The sequence below is a fragment of the Castor canadensis genome, chromosome 13 (genome assembly GCF_047511655.1).
Source record: "Castor canadensis chromosome 13, mCasCan1.hap1v2, whole genome shotgun sequence".
Lineage (NCBI taxonomy): Eukaryota > Metazoa > Chordata > Mammalia > Rodentia > Castoridae > Castor > Castor canadensis.
This window is the reverse complement of record NC_133398.1, coordinates 9887501-9902516: the sequence shown is the minus strand read 5'-3', so window position 1 is coordinate 9902516 and position 15016 is coordinate 9887501. Positions and strand designations below refer to the sequence as shown.

General features: G+C 42.8%; 1 protein-coding gene across 2 annotated transcripts in view; it reads left to right on the top strand.

Annotated features, from left to right (window-relative positions):
• Positions 1 to 6247: 6247 nt before the first annotated feature.
• Positions 6248 to 15016, top strand: part of Pbx3 (PBX homeobox 3) — a 211596-nt gene continuing 202827 nt past the window's right edge. Inside the window, exons 1-2 of one of the 2 annotated variants that reach the window (XM_074053189.1) lie at positions 6248 to 6544; positions 7460 to 7533. In XM_074053189.1, the coding sequence (XP_073909290.1) occupies positions 6345 to 6544; positions 7460 to 7533 (274 nt within the window). In that variant the 5' untranslated portion in view covers positions 6248 to 6344. The remainder of the gene's footprint in view (positions 6545 to 7459; positions 7534 to 15016) is intronic. The other variant, XM_074053190.1, reaches the window with a different exon arrangement.

Genomic DNA, 15016 nt, shown 5'->3' with positions numbered 1-15016 from the left:
AGCTGAGAAGTTAAGCAGCCTCACCAAGACCAAGCAGCCAGTCAGTAGTGGAGCTAGGATTCAAATCCAAGTCTGCCCAACTCTAGACCCAGAGATCCTAACTCTGGGTGGCAGTGCCTACAGTTGTACCCATTCTTTATTAGACACTGGTTTCCTTATTAGTTAGGATTAATTTTAACTATGTATACTGGAAATATGTACACAGCATGGCCTTAAATAAGATAGAATTTTATTTTTCTGTCAGTAGGAGAGGTCTGCAGGAGGTAGTTAAGGGCTGGTGTTATCCCTTGGATCACCAGTGACATTGTGCCATCTGGGATCCTGGATTTTAAGTATCTGCTTCATTTTTGCTGTGCATGGCCTTCATTTTCAAGGTTATCTCACGGTCCCAGATGACCCCTGTAGCTCCAGCCATCAACTGTAGGCTAAGAAAGAAGAGGGGCAAAGAGGGAAAAGATCCCCTCTTAACTAAGTTAGGCACGCTAAGTATGCTCCTTAGAAATTGTATGTAATTCTTCGACGTACTTCTCAAAAGCCAGAACTTAATCACATGGTTAACGTTGAAGAGGGTAGGGAGATGGTATTAGTTCTAAGCAGAAAACTATTCAGTTAAAAAAAAACAGCTCTCGATACCAAGGGGAAAGGACGCAAGAGAAGGAAACCAGCTGCCTCTTTCAGTTTTGCTTTGGACCTTATCTTCTTTCCCCGCTTTTGACCTACTAGTATACGGGCAATAAAATTCGGAAGCTAACTGCTTGAGTTAAGGGCATGGTGCCTAAAATGGCTGCCTTCACTTTACATATCAGCCCCAAGTTCAGGGTTCCCCAAGCCACTTCTATTTCTCATCAGTTGACTACAAATTTCAGTGTTTCTTTGTCCCCTCCCCTGCCATTCAATAATTTACTAGAATGACACAGAACTCAGGAAAGCACTATACTTATGATTATGGTATTATTGTAAAGGATCTAAATCAGGACTGCAAAATGAACAGGTCAAGGTCAAGGTCTGAGAGGGCTATGAATGCAGAGCTTCCATGCTTCTTCCCTGTGCTATAAGAGTCCATCATTCCCCTGATGGTGGCTGTTTGATTAATGTACTCACCAGTCAGAAAGCTTCACTGAGCTTTGGTGTCCAGAGTTTTTATTATGATTTCACTACGCAGGAATGACCCTAATGGACTCATTGGCCTTGTGATTGAGCTCAATCTCCAGCTTCCTTTCTGTGCTGGAAGGTTGAGTTTGCTCATAACCCCAACCTCTAATCATATGACAGGTCCTTCTGGTGGCCAGCTGCTGCAACCCTGAGTTATCTCTTTAGCATAAAGTCAGGTGTGGTCCAAGAGTTTATGAATAATAAAGGCATTCCTTTCACTTGGTAAATTCCAAGAGTTTTAGATGTTACTTCCCAGGAATCTAGTACAAAGACTAGACCAAGAAAAAAAACATTTTTTTTTTTTTTTGCTTTGTTTTGTTTTGAGAGGAGTTGCCCACGCTAGCCTTGAACTTGAGAATCTCCTGTCTCACCTTGAATAGCTGGGATTGTAGGCATTGCCACTATGCACAGGTAAAAAAATTTTTTTGAGATAGGGCCCTGCTATGGTTGTTCAGGTTGGCATCAAACTCCTGGGCTCACATGATCGTCTTATCTCAGCCTCCTGAGTAGCTGGGACTATAGAAGTACTACACCATGTCTGGCATTTTTTTTTTTTTTTGAGCCATCTATGTAGTCCAGGTTGGCCTTGAATTTACTATGTGACCCAAACTGGCCTCTAACTAGAGATCCTTTTGTCTCAACCAAATATTCTTGTTTAAGGACCTTATTGTAGAAAGGTGGACATTTATCCCATTGACCTTTTGATTAGTCAGTTAAATCCATTCCCAGAAGATGAATATTTGCCCTGTCACACATGCATATCAACTGTAAAGACCAGTTATAACAAATCATTCTTTTTGTGTGTGTGTGTGGTACTTGAACTCAGGGCCTATACCTTGTACCACTGCACCACCCTTTCTTATGATGGTGTTTTTTTTTTTTTTTTTGAGATAGGGTCTCAAGAACTATTTGCCCAGGGCTGGCTTCAAACCTTGATCCTCCTGATTTCTGCCTCTTGAGTAGCTAGGATTACAGGCATAAGTCACCAGTGCCCGGCTAACAAGTCATTATTAAAGCTGTGGAGCAATATTTTTCAGAAATAAGCTTTGAGTCAGTGCTCCTAAAGTGACAACTTAGAAAGTATAACTCTTTCTTAGATGTCTAAGTTTTTTTAAAAACCAAATCAGTCATGTAAAAGTCAATCTTAAAATAACTTAAAGTAACATGCTTATGAGTTTGATGAGAAAATATGCAAATTGAGCTGGAGTCCTAGGTAGTCATGAAGGATGGTCTGGTGTCTTTGGTCTATCATTTCTCTCCTCTTGTGCTCTTGTCTCATAAGGCATAGTAGAGATTTTTAGTCTCTTTTTATTAGGTACCTCGTTACTTTATTAATTTTCAGTTCATGTGTTAGGACCTTATGGTTTTACTTTTGAATTTTTTGTGTGCAGTGTTTTATAGAGTACTCCTTGCAGCCGTACAGATCAAGATTTGAATTCAAGTTCCAGTGCTTACTGGCTTTGTGGTCTCATGCAAATTCCTTAACCTCTCTCATTTCTATTTCTCACTTAATAATAATCCCCACCAGGTAGGGCTGTTGTGAAGCTATAGTAAGATGAAACCAGGGAGTACAGATGAGGGTCCTAGCCCCAGGAAGTGTGGTGATGGCACCTGCTGTAATGATCACAATGATGATAGAAGCAAGGGTGACATTAATGTAAATTCCTGCAAAGGGATGGCCATGGAGGAGCCCTGCTTAGTTTTCACCGCTTTGTCACTGTTAACTTTACAAGAATGTCCACTCGCCACAAGTAAATTACATTTTCTTTGACTTTTTAATAATCACTGCCTTAGAAATAGCAAAGATGGATTCAGGTACTTAAGGAGGTTCTATTCTATTATCTGTGAAGGCACCAACTGTGTTTCGAAGATTGCTGAGCAGAGATAAGGCAACATTTAATCTGAGAAACTGAAACAAGCACAAGAGATCTTGGAGCATCTGCAATTAGTTGACACTGTTTATTGGGGCTTGGAAACCAATCTGAACGAATTTATGCTTTAAATCTTTGGCAGTTGTCAATGAGCCTCTGGGGGAATCCTAGCAAGGAAACTTTTTGCTTTATACTGCAACTCATACTAGTAATAACCCAAAGAGAAGCCTCCCAAGCAAAAGCCAATCTGATTCATTCACTCAATGTAGAATTATGGTACCAAGTTTCCACATCACTGAATGACCATGGGTTTAGAGGTGTGTGCCAAAACCTAGCTACAGATATTAGATATTTAGCAAGTTTATTTTATTCCTAATTACTGGCATTTGCTTAACTGTTTCTTAATTCTAATTTATGTTTTCATGTTCTGGTTTGTTTACATAGTGCATAGTTCCCAATTGCCTTTGTTTGCTTAAGTGTTTCTTTAATTTTATTTACATTTTTATATATGTTGCTTTCCTTACATAACTCATTGTTTGGAGTAGGCTAGAAATAACCATAAATCCTCATTGCTAATTAGCCTCATCCTCATGACTGATTAGTCAAGGTTATGAGCCTAGAAGGAGGGCAGGGAGGAGGTCTAACAGTAAGTCACAGCATCGTTGCATTTTAGAGCTGGAAGGAATCTTAAGAGTGTAAGGCATCTTTCAGATAAAATTCTGTGGTTTTACATCTTTAGCACTGGAGAATTATGAAAGCTTATCTGTTCACTCTTGCTCCTTTATACAAAAATGTACAAGGATTTGGTGACAGTTGGAGAAACAAGTTAAGAATAAAGACAAAATCCAATCACTGATGACTGTAACTCATAAGGAGGGCTTGAAGAAGAATCAGAAACTTGACACATGAATGGGTCATGGAAGAGCAGGCAATATTAATGGACAATGAAGGAGACTCTTCTATGGAGGTATCAGGCAGAGTGGATTGTTTGGAACTCCCTCCTCAGCAGCTGTCCAGTTGGTAAGGATTGTAGCTTGCCTAACTGTAAGCATGGCTATTAACTTTGCAGTGGGGAGTATTTAAAAGTACACACAACATACGAAGGAAAGAACCTGGAACTGAGTAGCCTGCTTCATTCCAAGAATCCATCTGGCATTTAAAGAACTGCTTGTCCTACATTACACCCTGCAGAGAAGAGCCATTTTTCATATCCTCGCACCCCTATTTTTAGTTTCAGGTAAGACAGCTTCTTGCGTCTGGAGAAGAAACAAGGTGACTTTTCAGAACTATTTAAGTAAAGAACTAATCTAAGGGTCTAAAATGGGGAAATCCTGGGGAAGCCCCTGCTTGGGAAATCAGTAAGGAAGCTCGTCTCCACTGGAGGTGGAAGTCCAGATTCCAAAAGAATTTGAATCTTTAGTCATTTGTAGATGGAATATAATGTACGAAGGAGGTCTGGACATACGCAGATCTGTGGCTGGAGTCGCCCAAATTAAATGACTCATGGTAGGACGATAAGTGAAAAATCCTGCCATTCTTAAAACAAACAAGACAAAAAACAAGAACAGCTATCCTTGAGATAAAGAGCTCGCTTTTAAAAAACTTTTTATCGTTTTTACATTTACTCACGAGTATACAGTATTTGGGCCCCTCCCCCCGCCCCTTCTCCCTCCCGAATTCGTGCTGGACTTGGGGCACTTTTCCTCTACCTGACCTGCCTCCCTGCGACACAGTTTCTTAAGTTTCCCTTTCAGGGAACGTGCATGATACTCTGATCCGCTCAGCTGAGGTCTCAAGCATGTGTGACAACAGGCTTCCACTTTAACTGGTCACCTCTTGAGGGACAGCGCAAGGCCCCAACCCAGGCGCCAACTCCGAGCAGCTCACTCTCGGTTACTATGGCGACCGTGGGAGGGGGCGGGGCTGCCATCCACTCCTTCCCCGCCTCTTTCCCGGACCTTTCGAACGCTCCAATTGGGATAGCTCTTTCTTGCCTCCGTCCCGCCCCGTTTGGCTCCGAGCGTGATGCGATTGGCCCAAGACGCGCGGCCTGGTGCCCAAAGGGTACCACCTCTTGATGGGAAGAGCGGGAAAGTGAACCTGGCGCTGTCCGAGGCGTGAAGCTGACGGGCGTTGCAGGAAAGCACGCGGCTGGCTTTGGAGCAAGTTGCCCCCGGTCCATACACGACCCTCACACCCATTACTGCTATCAGTAGGGAGCACAAGCTGGGCTCCCGCACCGTGTCTGTGGGCCCAGCGGTCCATCCCGGGGACGCGAGGGTGGGGGAGGTTATGACGAGACGACGCGTGAGGATCACAGGCGCGTTCACGGTCGCCAAGCATTAGAGGCCAGAGAGGGCGGATCTAATTCTGAGGGTGGTGCCTGCGGCGGCGGCGGGAGGCGTAAGGCCCAATGAGCGAGCGCCCCGCCCCCAGGGGCGGGACATACGAAGCGTTCCTCCGCCCCCCCCCCCCCCCCGCTTGCCCCCGCCCCTCCCCCTGGGCGCCGGGGCCGCAGTGAGTGAGTGGCACTGGCAGCCTGTCAATCCCTCAGCCAAGCGGCCTTCGAGCCCGGTCCGCGGCAGCTGCTGGCTGGGTGCGTGGCTCCGGCGGTGGCGGCGGCGACTTCTCCCGCCCCATCAATCTGCTGTCCGCCCCGCGCGCGGCCCGCCGGGGCCCTCCACTGGGCTCCGCGCCCCCACCGCGCCGGCCTGCCCGCAACCAAACTTTCCTCCTCCGCCCCCCCCTCGCTCCCTGCGGCCCGCCCGCCGGCCTCCTCCTCCGCCCGCCGCCCGCCGCCGCCGCTCCCTCCCCCGGGGCCGCCGGAGCCCGGATCCCGCCCGGCGGAGGTGGCGGAGGAGGCGGCGGCGGCGCGGTGGCCGCGGGAGGGGAAGAGCGCAGGCTGGCGCAGGGGGCGGCGGCGTCCCGGCAACTCGGCCGGCGCTGAGGAGCAAGTTGCGCGGGGCCGCCCGGCGGGGCGCGCGGCGGGGAGGAGGCGGCGCGGCGGCCGCGTGAGGGCAGCGGGCGCCGCTGCCTCCGCCTCCGCCACCGCCGCGGAGCCCGGCGCTTCCGCCCGCCGCTTCTTCCCAGCTTCGGCGGCAGCGGAAGCCGGGAGTCGGGCGCCGGTCCGCATCGCCTCCGCCGCGGGCCCCGCCGGCCGGGCCGCCCCCCTCCCCGCGCGGGCGGGGAGCGCGCGGCCGCCTCCTCCTCCCCCTCCCCCTCTTTCTTCTCCTCCCTCGTCGCCGCCGCCGCCGCCGCCGCCGCCGCCTCAGCCTTCGCCTTAGCCGCCGCCGCCGCCCGCTCCCGCCCGCGTGCGGCGGGATGGACGATCAATCCAGGATGCTGCAGACTCTGGCCGGAGTGAACCTGGCCGGCCACTCGGTGCAGGGGGGCATGGCCTTGCCGCCTCCCCCGCACGGCCACGAAGGGGCGGACGGCGACGGCAGGAAGCAGGACATCGGCGACATCCTCCACCAGATCATGACCATCACCGACCAGAGCTTGGACGAGGCGCAAGCAAAGTTGGTGTCGTCTCATTAAGCATCTTTTGTGTGTGTGCGGGAAGCCGGACACCGCGGCCGATCGGGGGTCGGGGGTGGCGCCACGGGGCCAGGGCCTGAGTCCCCGACGGGGAACTTTCTGGGAAATCCTGGCCTCCAGTCCGGAGCCTCGGGGACACTTGCCGCGATCCCCCTCCGACGCCGCGGGAGTCGGCAAAGTTGCGGCCGGGGCTTGGGACGGACTTGGTGGCGCGCGGTTTTGTGGTCTCCTTGTCTCCCGCGCCCGGGTCCCCTCCCCCGGATTTAAAGCTCCCGCCTGGACCCCTGGGCCGCGCCGGAGGGAAGTGCAACTTTGTCCGCGGTCCGCGAGGCGCGGCGCCCGCTGCCCCTGGCCGCGGGACGACCTGGCCGTGCGGGCCCCGGCCCCGGCCCCAGCCCCGCGCCTGGCGATGGGCGGTTCCCTGGCCGGCCCGCGTGCGGCAGGCCAAGTTCTCGGGGAGGGAGGACTGCCTCGCAAACTTTGCCGAGCTGTCACCACCCGGCCCGCCGGCCGCCGCGCTTGCCCGCTCCCCCCACCCGCGGAGTGCGGACGCGGGAGTCCCCTCCGCGCCGGCTCGTCCCCGCGGGTCCCCGCCGCCCGCCCGCTCCCCCGAGCGAGCCTCCCGCGCTGCGGGGTTCGCTGCCTGCCGGGCAGATGGGGCGCGCTGCGTTCCGGCTGCAGCAGCTCCCGCAGCCCGAGCCTGCCGGCTGTCGCCAAGTAGTCAACTTGAGTTCTTGTTGACTTCCCATGGTTGAAAAGAGCTTTCCGAAATAGGGGGCTGGAATTAAGTCTTGGGTCTAACTTAAAAGGAAGGCGCCATATTACTCCATAGGTGATGCTAATACCTCTGTGTTTTGCTATTTGTTTTTTGTTTTTTTGTTTTTTGTTTTTTTTAGGAAACATGCCCTGAACTGTCACAGAATGAAGCCCGCGCTCTTCAGTGTCCTGTGTGAGATCAAAGAGAAAACAGGTAAGACGCTGCGCCCCGCGGTGGGCCTGGAGACCCCCGAGGTGGGGTCGGAGCTACTCCTTCGGCTCTCCAGTTGAGAGCTGCTGCTTTTGGGCACCGCCATCTTTGATCATTCTCTTCTTCCACACCTCCTGATCTTGGGGAACAAAACTGCAATATATTTGGAGTGGATCACTCAATCCCGCTCCTAGTGCAAAACGAAGTGTAGGTGCTGCCTGGGTCCCTGTCCCTAGGCGGCCGCCCCTGGCTGCGGGCGGGGAGGGGGCAGCCGCTCTCTCCTCTCTTCTTTTCCCCTTGTTTGTGTGTCAGTTTTTAAAAGGAGCAACGGGAGACTGGATGCCAGGGACTGAGTCCCCGGCATAAGCATCGCTCGAACTTTGTTTTACTTAGCCTTAAGCTTCAGCTCCGCTGATAGAAGAATAGATGCAATTGAACAGACCTCATAGCATGTGAGAATTAGCGTTTTAGATAGGAGACTACTTTTAAGAATCCAGGAAGGGTAATGCTGTGCTTAGGCAGAAACAGCGTATTTATATCTGTTAATACTTTTATTAAACTCTTGATCTACAGTTACACTTGTAACCATGCCTAATATATAAAGTAGGAAAATCTCCACAGATGCAGGTTAAGCAATTTTGAAGTTCAGAGCAAGGAATACATGAGAAGACAGACTTTGCAGAAGTGCTAGAATGAAAGCTGCAGGTTCTTTTAGACAAATTTTTGGAAGTTTGTTTCATTTTGACTTTTTTGTCAGACTTTTTTGATGGGAGGTATTTTAGTGTTGAGGTAATGTTAAGGCGCAAGTGGAAGTAGCGATTTAATTTAGATGTTTTTGTTTATATTTAGCATTGTCTTCCCTGTAATGGCAAATGAGTGCACTGAACAAGCTTCACTATGTGTGTGGGATTTTTTTGTTTTGGTGTGTATGTCGTGTTTTAAAGTTGCCTTTTTGTAAGTTGAGACAAGGGAGAAAGTGAAGTCCAGGATATTGCTATATCCAAGTGATGCTATTTAAATGTGATTGTGTTTGAATTGAGTGTACAAGTAATAGCACAGTGCACAGGATTGGTACGTTGGTAGTCGAGTTGCCTTGCTTTTAAAACAGATTTCTCACTCTGCAGTACTATTTCTTTCATATAAGTAATCCAGAAAAGATAATGGGTTATTGGCTCTATTAAATACATATATGCTAAACCATGATTAACAGCAAATATTAAATGAGCCTAAAGAGGGCTTTTCCTGTTTTTCATTCACATAGTATAGATGTGATTTTTTTAAAGATGTATTTTACATTTTGGAAACCAGTCATTTTAAATTACTTTTATTCTGTGTTGATTTTTAGTTGCCTTTAGAGTGCATTGTGATTTAAAATGGTAGATGATTTTTACCTGACTATAAAATGAGACATTCAGCATTAAATCTTGAGGATTCTTAGTTTAGAAGCCTAAAAGTGTTTAATTCTCATTAAATTATATTGCATAATGTCCAAGGGTTTTCTTGCTATCAGGGCTTCACTTCAGTTTCTGCTGACAGCTAAGCATTGGGGTATTGACCATGTCGTGAATATTAAGATTGATTCAGTTTTCTATGGCATTTCATTACTAGGGAGAGGGGATAGATACTCCTCCCTTCTCACCCCCTTCTCATGATTTCTATTTATTTATTTTTTCCTTTTAAAGTTTTGGCCTAGCCAGATTGAGAACCAAACTGCTTTTCATGTTTAGACATTTAGCAGCAGGCAGAATTCAATTAAGAAGTGCTTATTTGCACAGGACTTAGTTACACCATTCTGAAAGGAAAGTATAGTTCACCACATGTCAAAGGTGAGTTACAAAAAGAAACAAATCTTTTTAGAGCCTAGGATTACTACAGAGAGATCTTTGGTACAACTATTGCTATTCAAGAAGCTAGAGGTAGCTGATAAAAGAAATTTTTTGTGTTTGAAAATTGTTTTTGGGGTTTTTAGTGATAACTTATTAGATCGTTTTGTGCATTGGCCAGCAGATTCAAGTTTGTGCGTTATCTCTTTTGTAAAAAGCCAACAGCTGACAAAGAGTGAAGGCGGCTGTCTGGGCAGAGGCATCTTCCTGCCATCCTCTTGAAGCATGAGAGGATGGGATTTAAGTACTGAGTGATTGATGGGGGTGAAACAAGCTCTCTTCTCTCATTTTCCCCAACTATCCATAGCTCCACCTCACCCTTCAAAACTAGGCTTAGAAGGAGACAGGATCGGTGGACTCAGAGCCCTCAGTTTGAAACAAAACAGCTGTGTAGACATTAGTGTTACCAAAGCAGAGGAAGCGGGGCAGCAAATTCTAGACTCTGTCCCCTATCTGCTTCCACAGTCCTGCTTCAGAGACGTTATGAACTTAACTGTTACAGAATATATGTAGATTATATAATACTTTAGTCTTATTTAAGCTATCAGCATGCTATCCAAAGGTTAATTCTTCATAATTTAGAGAAAGTTTACCTCATCATTATTTGAATACAAACCAGGGATATTATGTGATGACTCTATTCTGCATAATGGAGGGGAGGGGGTTGACAAGTTGAGGGGTGTGGGGGAACTGTCACTTCAGTGGATAATGTCATTTTGTTTCTGCTTTTCTTCTAAAATAAGACAAAATCATTAAAAAAAATTCAGTGTATCTTGCCAGTTTCCAAGGTTTCTGATCAGGCAACAAAAACCGCCAGTTCTGATCCACATGAGGGATTTAGTTGGGGAAACATCTTTTTTTTCCCCTACCAAATATGAAAAGCTGTTTTTCCCTTCTGACAGATAAGTGGATAATCTACCACAATTTTCTTGTTCAGAGATAGGGAAAGTCTACCTTTACTAGAAGATGCTACTTTTTTTTGAAAATGTATTCTTTTGTAAAATTTATCATAGTTATTTTTGGGGAGAAATGCCTTTCATTGTTGAATTGTGACATTTATACATTTTGAAAACAACTGAAAAGTTATAGGCTTTAAAATAAAGATATGTGTCTATTTTAAAGAAGGTAAGCAACCAGTGAGATAATTGTTGATAGGTTCAGATTTTTCTCCTGATTTTTTTAAAACCATGTTTTATCATCTATCTCTTAACGATTTTCCCTGATGCTAGGAGGTTTCATCTGCATGATTCCCTTGCCTCTTTTTTGGCCACCTTTATCTTGATTTTTGAAGTACTTTGAAATTGTCCATCCTCAAAAATCTGCTTTTTTTTTTTCTCAAGCCCTTAATTATGAGAATTTGAAAGAAGAAATTTTTTCAGGGAAAAAAGCTTTTAAAATGAAAATCTGATATTTCAGTATATAATCTGAATCATAATATTGTGAAAAAAATTTGTGTATTAAAAAACATCATTTCCTTTTTAAATGGTAGGTTAAAATACTCAATATTGATAGCTGCCAACCAAATTCTGATTTATTGCCACCACAAAGCCTAAATAGCATTCATTTACTAGTAATGTCTAATGACATACATGATGGTTTGCCAGATTTGTAGCCTTTGTGAGGCCGATAAGCAGGACTGACTTGGGAAGATCGTAAAACTTAATGAACTTCTCTGCTGCAGGAGGTGTCGCAGGGGAAGAGAAAGGCCTGCTTGGCTGCTTGGGCTTGTTCAAGTATTTTTTATATTTAAGGAGAAGAAGAAAATGACTATAAAAATGCTTTACTTTTAAAAGAATCCTTCTTAGAAAGAGTTATAAAAATGTGAGATATCAAAACTATATCAAGAATGTAGTTTGTACATGAGTTTTTGTAAACATTTGGTGCATGATATGAGATTAAACCTTTTATCTTTATTGCTGTTAAGTGTGACTAGCTTTCTGAAATGCAGGGTAGTAGTCTATACACACTTATATTTAATTCTAACCTTACACATTTAAAGATTCATTGGAGTCTTCAGTTGTTACATTTTTCTTTGTACAGTGCTGCATAATTCCTTTTAATTTCCAGAGTATAAAAACCGATTTGCTTCTATCAATTAAAATTTAGCAAGCCAGGTGAAAATGGTTATCTATGGCCTAAATGTTATTGTATGTATTCTATATTCTAAGTGCCCTATGTTCGCTATAATTATTATTGTTTGTTCCAAAGTTTTGAAAACAAATGCATTATTCCATATATGACTAGTTTTTCTGATTTAATGAGCCTGTTTTCTAGTTTTTAAAAACTTTTTTATTATGGACAACTTCCAAGATAAATACATGTAGAAAGAGGAGAATTTTGACACCCCTTTCCCCCACTGGAGCTTATCACTCACCTTTGACACTAACAACAAATGGCCAGTCTTGTTTACTGTTATTCCTACCTGCCCAAAATTATTGTGAAGCAAGTTTTAATGACATTTCAAATTTTATGTTATTTTGTTTTGAGTTCATCAATCTTTATTATTTTTTTTAAAAGCCTCTCATACAATTATGATCTGAAACCAAGTTTTGCAACTAACTTAGAGCAATACATTTTTTATGTCATTTTTATACAGACATTATTGTGTTTACATTGAAAACGCTAAATAATTAAATAGGAATACTGTGATGTCAGTGTATGTTAGAACTGTCATAAATTACATTTCTTTATCAATATATGTTCCTTAAAGCAATTTAAGACTATTTTAATTTTTTACTTTTTATAGATTTATATAGCTTGCTGGAGCTTTTGTAGTTTTGAGGGAGAATGTAAAAGAATGGTATTTTTCTAACTTCCTTTTCTTGTTCTCTCCCATGCTTAAAAAATAATACATCTACTCATAAACATGGAAAAAAGTCATTGCCAAGCTGATTTAAATAATAGAGTGTTGATATTTTCTTTAAAATGTGGAGCTGTTTTCCAGCTCTCTTCTTTTTTTCTCCCCAATAAAAATATATTGAACCCTGTTGTCAATGCTAACTTGATTTGTCCAAGTATTTCTTTTGTGTCTCAGTTTTAGTGAGTCTCATTTTATTATAGATTTGTGTAGTTTTTGTATTTTACTTGGGACTTTAGTACATTATTTTATTAATTTACATAACTTTTTTCTGAATCAGAAGTTTGTTAATACACTGGGAGTGGTGGCTCGAGAGAACACACAGGTTTATCAGCTTTTATAAATACAACTACAGTTTTCTTACTATGATGCTTTTCCTTTTAATTAATTTCACTTTTGGTTTTAGATTTCTTTTTGTTTTTTGTGGGGCTGGAAGTTAAACCCAGGGCACTGCACAAGCTAGGCAAGCAATCTACCACTGAGCTACATCCCCAGCCCAATTTTAGATTTCAGTTTATAAATTTTGTAAATGGCTACTTCAAAGAGAAGATTTAAATTGACATCTTATTTGTCTAATTTGTGTTTTGGTATAGGATGAAATTATATGAAGTGGGGCTATAGGGATTGAAACTGCATTTCGTGGTCACATCCTAAGTCTTTATTTTATACGCATACCATAAGATATGTATTTAGAATAAACACTTGACACAGCACTAGCCATCAAGTTAAGAAAGGATTTAGACTTTTTTCCTCTATTTGTGTATGTGTGAACATATTTAAATTATTATTTCAATACTGACACTGAGAATGTTTTGTCTTCTCAACAGACTTGTGTTTTAACCATTTCTCAGAGTGATAAGCATGGTTTAGGTAGGAACTGACTAACACATCTTGGACATCCCCCCTCCCGTGTTGACCTTTTCAAGCACTTTCTCTATTTGAGTAGGCCATTTGGATCTGTAACTAGGAAGAGAGTGAGTAATTTACATCATTGTGATATATAAATTGGCCAAAGTTTTTCCTGTCTGGTTATCATAGATTTTTTCCTAAGTTATAGAAGTTAAACAAATTCTGATCACAGCTAGGTGATAGTGTTATATTTAGCAAATTGAGAAGTAATGCTTACATGAACCACTGTAAAAATGTACCATCTTTTTATGCCTTCAGACTCAGAACATACTAGATTATAAACTTCATTAATCATTAACACTTGATTTGAATGATCCTGTTTGTAGGCAGAATTGCACCAGAATCCCCTTTCATTGTCTCTTTCATAGACATATTCCATAAATGTAATGATTATAGTTTTTAGTGGTAAGTAGTTTGCTTCTGCATTAAATTTGCGTGAATATCTAGCAAAGAATATGTTAAATTGAATTGACAGGACATGTTTTTTGACTGACTGTATCTCCATGATAGTAACAAATTAGTACTGAAAACAAAGTAATTATGGATAAAAATACTTGTTTAAAATTTGTACTTGTTTTCTTTCAGTTGAAGTGCTTTAAAAATGATAAGCTGTTTTGAACAATGACCCTTTTTGTCTGACCATATTAATGAGAACTTTGTGTACAATGTAATCCTTTTAATACTGATGATTCCTCACAATGTTTAGATCATTATTTGGGAGACTCAACATATGTTAGTGCAAAATGATTTTATTTTTGGTTTGGTTTTGTTTTATGTGGTACGTCAGTTTTCCTCAAAGTGTATTTTTTAGGCATAAGCGTCCAGCAGGTGGCTTTTTACATTAAAAAATTCGTAAATTTTAAAGTCCCATAAAATTTTATTTCAAATTCAAATTAACTAATTGAGAATGTCAACATTTCTACTGTTTGTATGTTAACATTTATAATAGAACAAATGGTTGCATATAGAAATTATCTACAACATAATCTAAATTAAGATTCTAAACAGGCATTACAGATGCTGGTAACTTTGGCAATTATCATTTTGTTTGGTGAACAGTAGTAAAACAGTGTGCGGTAAAAGTGTTTAGAGAGAGAGGATAAATAAATTGAACAGTTTTGCAATGCAAAGTGGTTTGTGGTGTTTTTGAGGATTTCTTGGCTCTCTCTTAACTGCTATTGTGAGCCTGGAGCAGATTTCCCCATTGCTAATGCCCTAGAAGTATTAATTCACTTTGATATGCTAATTAGAGGGCATTATGCAAGAAATGAGATTAAGTGGCAGCATGAAGCCATTTGCCTGTCAGTAAATTGAGAGCTTTAGCATCAGGAGGAGCTTTGTTTTTTTTTTTTTTCTTATTTTTTTTTTTTTAAGTTTCTCTTGGTTTTGCATATAAATAAAATTGATTGAAAGGTCTAGAGAAGCTTCTAGAACCTTGGTAGATTCTTGTTTTCCCCCCTTCTGTGATTATTTAAACATAATGTTGCAGAATGTGAAGTTTTCATTTGTATTCTAGATGAAAATGAAGAATTTTGAGTCATCTAGTCTCTTTTTTCCTAAAACATAATTTTAGCAACGTGGCTAGTAAACCCGATCACTGAGCTCTTTGCAGAAGTGTAAACTTGTGTTTTTGAGCTTGTGTACCAATTGTTGTTACTAATCAACTTCACAAAATTGTTTCCTTGACACGGGGGAAAAAAGAAAGAAAAGTTGAATTGGGCTTCAAAAAACTAGTAAGTGAGCATTAAGGTTCTCATTTGAATCCGTAAAAGTTGAAACAGTTAAAATTAATGGTTAAACTTTGCTGTTTCCACAACCTGTGGAATTTATATTTTAA